At 40.7% G+C, this 5,757-nt stretch overlaps 1 protein-coding gene across 1 annotated transcript; it reads right to left on the reverse strand.

Moving 5' to 3' along the window:
* Positions 1-1,946: 1,946 nt before the first annotated feature.
* Positions 1,947-4,865, reverse strand: LOC118742487 (actin-2, muscle-specific). The gene is made up of 2 exons (XM_036474606.1): positions 4,712-4,865; positions 1,947-3,545 (listed from the first exon to the last, which is right to left on the reverse strand). The coding sequence occupies exons 1-2, from the start codon at positions 4,749-4,751 to the stop codon at positions 2,455-2,457; spliced, it is 1,131 nt and encodes a 376-aa protein (XP_036330499.1). The 5' UTR covers positions 4,752-4,865; the 3' UTR covers positions 1,947-2,454.
* Positions 4,866-5,757: the final 892 nt, after the last annotated feature.

Consider the following 5,757-nt stretch of genomic DNA (forward strand, 5'->3'; position numbering starts at 1 on the left):
CATTTACATGAGGAGATTTTTGACAGACGATAATCACCTGCAAAAGTTGACTTACTATCTACTTTGAGGCAAGCGATTTTTGAATCACCATTTACACGAGCGATTTTTCTGGAGCAATGTTGAATCGCCTAGAAAATCTCCTCATGTAAATCCAGATTAATGCATCGAGTTCTTTCAACTTATCGAATTATGAAATTTATCGTCTTATCGAATCGAAGTTTTTGGAATTTTTAAAAATTTATCGAGTTACCACTGTTTATCGAATTTTATCGTGTCACGAGTTATCGAAATTTATCGATAGCTTTAGAAAAATATAGAGCTATCAAAATTAACCGAGTTATCGAAATTTGTAGAGGAATGCAAAGTTTATCGAGTTATTGATTTATATCGAGATATATAATTTTTGTGTTATCGAAATTTATGGAATTTATTTATGAATTTATTAGTAGAGTTATCGAATATTGTGGAGTTATCTGATTTTAGTGTTTTTGAAATTCATTGAATTATCGATATGTATCACATTATCGAAATTTAACGGGAAACTGGAATGTATCGGGTAATTGCCGAGTCCTCCAAAGACCTGCAAAAATATAAAAAAATTTAGTCATGTTTTAGTTCCATATGCAGGAGATTTTCCGATAAGTAATTGTGTACATTATAAGTTAAACGACGTGCTAAGTTATGTACGGAACCACTCCAAGGGTCTTAAGAAACTAGAAAACCGGTCGAAATTCGTCAGTAACCGGCACTCCTAGTAAGAAGAAAAAGATCGAGGAGTAGCAGAACCGCGCCAAACGTTGCAAAGAAGGCTGCCATATAGTAAAAGGCTATCATTTGAATATAAATTTACTGGCTATTGAAACTTGGGACACCAGATACCCAGTATCTTGTACATTTGAGAAAATTTTTATTTTTTTTTCCATTCAGTTTGCTGAAAAGAAAATGTAATCTTTTCGAGCGTGAGCAGCCTGATTAGGAAATAAACTGCTGTACTATTTTATATGCAACGCTATTTTGGAACGCATAACAGCAAACATTTTCCCTCACATGCCCGAACATTAACATTTAAAAGAGGTTTTTCCAGTCCCATTAATATTTAAAATCTGTCCGGAAAAACAACAACCAGATATACATGTATGAGTACCCCCTACAATGCCACAATATCGAAACAATATCTAATAATAAAAAATTATATCGCAACAAAAATATGTATTAGTATCGTACACAAGAAATTTGAGAATGCAACACATACGCAATTATAGAGAGGAAAACTTAAAAATACAATAAAACATATTCCATGTGTTCGATCTTCGGCGGCCAACCGACCGAAGCGGCCGAAGAATATACAATAAATGAACCCGAAACGACTAGACGATTAGTAAAAATAAGCATTTATGTCATTTCCAAAAATATAAAACACCAAACCAATACTACGTAGCCTCATACAAGTATATATCTGTGTATACAAAAGTGGGGCAGCGCGCTTTCTCGCTGACCTCATTGGCACCTGCTGGCCATGTTAAGCTTTTGAGTTTAGTATTCCATCGGATCGTATCGGCTGCCTAAAATAGTCACTCCGCCAGCCGATATCTGTACGCTCGCCTCAGGTGTTATGCAACACAGCAAACGTTTGTTTGTGTATTGTGCGAGTGTGTGTGTGTGTGTGTGTGTGTTTGAATGGTAGGGGGCGGTGCACACAGCACGCTGCATGGAAATATGATCAGTGCTTTCAGATGTGAAGCAAAGCGGAAATGAACGAAATATTTTTGCAATTTTCTTTGCTCCAAAAAAATGAAGGCTAACCAATTAATGGCAGAACAAGAAGGTTTTCGATCCCTATAACGATTCGGACGATCCTGCGATGAGTGATGCTCATGCGCTACCGTCGCCCCACCCTTAATGCCCAGCTTCAATAACTTCCCTTGAAAGTCATTCATATATAAAAATTAAATCTAAAAAAGTTTGTTTTTATTTATAAATAATTATAAATTGTTTTAATTTAATTACATAAGAAATCATTACATTATTTTACATGTGGCAAAAATTCCCTTAAAATAATAATGCGTTCATTATGCTTTCATAAAACTCTAAGGCAAATCAGCATTAATAATCGAAATGAAACATAAAAGCTTTAATAACATTATTGGTTAAATGAAAAACACAAATAGTAGCACATTAATCTGGTTCTGATATTTTGCGGTTGTGAGTTATTCAGTCGTTTTGAATCTTCGATCTGGAACCAGGCAGCCATGATGTCCATTGATATTATTCGACAGCATTTAAATAAATAAATAAATAAACGAATGGGCGGGCATTTCTGAAGGCATGTTGTGATAGCTAATATGGTGACCGCATCGCATCACCAGCCGCAATAGAGTGACCAGCAACACAATAGCCACCACCACATCAGCACGAACACGTAAAAGCGTATTACTAGATGATAACAGTAACTGCTTAGAAGCACTTGCGGTGGACAATGCCAGGGCCGGATTCGTCGTATTCTTCCTTGGAGATCCACATCTGTTGGAAGGTGGAGAGGGAGGCCAAGATGGAACCACCGATCCATACGGAGTATTTACGCTCTGGTGGGGCAATGATCTTGATCTTGATGGTGGATGGGGCCAGGGCAGTGATTTCCTTTTGCATACGATCGGCAATACCGGGGTACATGGTGGTACCACCAGACATGACAATGTTGGCGTACAAGTCCTTACGGATATCCACGTCACACTTCATGATGGAGTTGTAGACGGTTTCGTGGATACCGCTGGATTCCATACCCAAGAATGAGGGTTGGAAGAGGGATTCTGGGCAACGGAAACGTTCATTGCCGATGGTGATCACCTGACCGTCAGGAAGTTCATAGGACTTCTCCAGGGAGGTGGAGGCAGCGGCGGTAGCCATTTCTTGTTCGAAGTCCAAAGCGACATAGCACAATTTCTCCTTGATGTCACGAACGATTTCACGTTCAGCGGTGGTGGTGAATGAGTAACCACGTTCGGTCAAGATCTTCATCAGGTAGTCGGTCAAATCGCGACCAGCCAAATCCAAACGGAGGATGGCATGAGGCAAAGCATAACCTTCATAGATGGGGACAGTGTGGGAGACACCATCACCGGAATCCAAGACGATACCGGTGGTACGACCGGAAGCGTACAGGGAGAGCACAGCTTGGATGGCGACATACATGGCTGGCGAGTTGAAGGTTTCGAACATGATTTGGGTCATCTTCTCACGGTTAGCCTTTGGGTTCAATGGGGCTTCGGTCAACAAGACTGGGTGCTCCTCTGGGGCGACACGCAATTCATTGTAGAAAGTGTGATGCCAGATCTTTTCCATATCATCCCAGTTGGTGATGATACCGTGTTCAATGGGGTATTTGAGGGTCAAGATACCTCTCTTGGATTGAGCCTCATCACCGACGTACGAGTCCTTTTGTCCCATACCGACCATCACACCTTGATGACGTGGGCGACCGACGATTGAGGGGAAGACGGCACGTGGCGCATCATCACCGGCGAAACCGGCCTTGCACATACCGGAGCCTAGAAAAAAACAAAACCAAACGAAACAAGAAAGAAAACATACCGAACGTTAGTTAAAAATTCATTATGCGGTGGGTGAGGGTTAATTTTGTTCGCAGGAGCGACAGCGAGATACGTGACGGAAGGTGCTGCAAAAAGTGAAGTGACGATTGTGCGTGTTTGGCGAAAATCAGGGGGAAGGTGAAACGCTTGCGGATAAAAAGGAAAATATGAAACGCGCCTAGTTTGCTGACAGTTTCATATTTCTATTGAAAACTGCATACGAATATGTACATTGGACGACAACGAATTCCCAAAATTATCTATTCGATGATTGGCTTAACTCGAAATTAAACTTATTTTAAAGAACTTGGCATTGCTAAAAACTATATGCCTTTGAAAACTTTGAAAATTCTATCTAATATTGATTATTCGTATAAACGTTTTAAAATCGCTGATATCTCTAATAAAAAATTATATCTAATTTTTGAATGCATTTAAAATTTAATTGTGAAATTTGAGCATCAACTTGCTTCTACTTAGTTTTTTTTTAACTCCTGGCGTACCATAGCGCCACCTTGAAATTTCGTTCAAATAAATATTTTAAGCAACTAGTTATGCCAATTTTTCACAATTTCCATTAGATACACATATTTTTGAAGTTGAAGTTGAAGTTCCTCTATCAAATATTCTTCTTCACATATTTTCTGCTGGAATTTCCTTGCCATGCATATATGTTGTGCTGCTCTACTTTTTCTATTTTTAGTTTTTATCTAAAATTTTTGGAGTACTAACATGAATTTCACCTCAAAGGAGGTCGCACTAAACTAAAAATTCGTTGCTGGCCAATGCCAATAGCCTCTTTTCTATTTGAAATTGAGTACTTTTGCACATTTTTAATGCTCAAACTGGTCACTCAATTAAATTTTGTTGTCCTCCAATTAATATTTGTAATCCTTTTTTGATTTTCGCATAATTCCAAATCATTTTGTTCAAATTTCACTTTTCACTGCACTTTCCGCCTTGAATGTTCGCCTCCAGCAGCTGCTTAATCCTTTAAACTGTAATCCAATTGCTTGTGTACTGTGGTTGGTTTGCGATAGGTAGGTATGCCTATCCCGATCCTTCCAGCAGTAGCACTTGTAACGGTAAAGTTTTGAAAAGAAAAAAAAATCACGTTAACGCACCATTATCAACGACCAAAGCAGCAACCTCATCGTCACACATTTTGTCTGAGTTTTGTGTATTTAAACCACGAGCAAGAAGAAATAATCAAATAAATATGGCAAAAGTGTTCTGTACGCTTTGGAACACAACTGACTGACTAAAGTGCTTTGGCTATGGCCAACCGATTTTATACCAATCATCTAAAAACTACACATTTCACGGCGATCACTAAAGAAATCCAAAAAAAAATATTTGGCGGAACGCCGCCCGCAACACCCGCGATGCTCCAACGTTCGCCTCACCACCAACGCCAACACAACAGCGCACGCACACTCACATATGCACTTGTGAGCTGAGCAACACTAATACATTTACATGCATAAAAAAGAGGGATTCCTTGTGTTTACGAATTATTCAACGCCACTAAAAATAGATCTATCACAAATGCGCTCACGAACATCGATCTCACCCAAACCGACTAGGGGCACGGACGCGGATACGGAATGTATGGAAATGGATGTGCGCGCTGCCGTCTCGTGCTCCTGCGCACTAAGGCGGCTCCCCCACTCAACCCACTCGGCACATACCTACCCTACGGCATACTCGGCGCAGTCGGCTATGCCAGTCATGGCGTCATAGCGTCACAGCAACGATTTGCGATTACTTCGTGCGCATGCTGCGCGCTCGCTCACAAATTGCGCTCGCGTTAGTTCGACATCCATCGCGTTCGTTTGTGTAGATACACACATATTCCATGGCAAAGGCATGGTTCGGCTCCCCACTAGAAGCGCTCCAAAAGCGCCGTATAAGGCAAGCCAGCCGCGTCAACGCGACGTCGATATGCTTTGGGGCGCGCAAGGTGTTGGGGGGTGCTGCATCTACTCGCAGGAATTCAGAATAATGAAAAAAAATAAACGCTATGGTTTATTGAATTTCTCGCCTCAGCTCATCGAACGATCATTTTGAGTGAGTGAATGAGTGGGTGAGTGGGGGGGTTATGAGTGCAGAGCTCACACAGCGCCACAAGCGCTATCCCTTTTTAACGCCTTCGCGCTCTATTGTGCTA

This window comes from Rhagoletis pomonella, unplaced genomic scaffold, assembly GCF_013731165.1.
Source record: "Rhagoletis pomonella isolate Grant_MI unplaced genomic scaffold, Rhpom_1.0 Rhpom_scaffold_00007, whole genome shotgun sequence".
Classification (NCBI taxonomy): Eukaryota; Metazoa; Arthropoda; class Insecta; order Diptera; family Tephritidae; genus Rhagoletis; species Rhagoletis pomonella.

Coding starts and splice junctions, on each gene's coding strand:
- LOC118742487 (XM_036474606.1), bottom strand. CDS start 4,751: ATGTGTGACGATGAGGTTGCTGCTTTGGTCGTTGATAATG. Junction 3,546..4,711: donor TGCTTTGGTCGTTGATAATG/GTGCGTTAACGT, acceptor GTTTTTTTCTAG/GCTCCGGTATGTGCAAGGCC.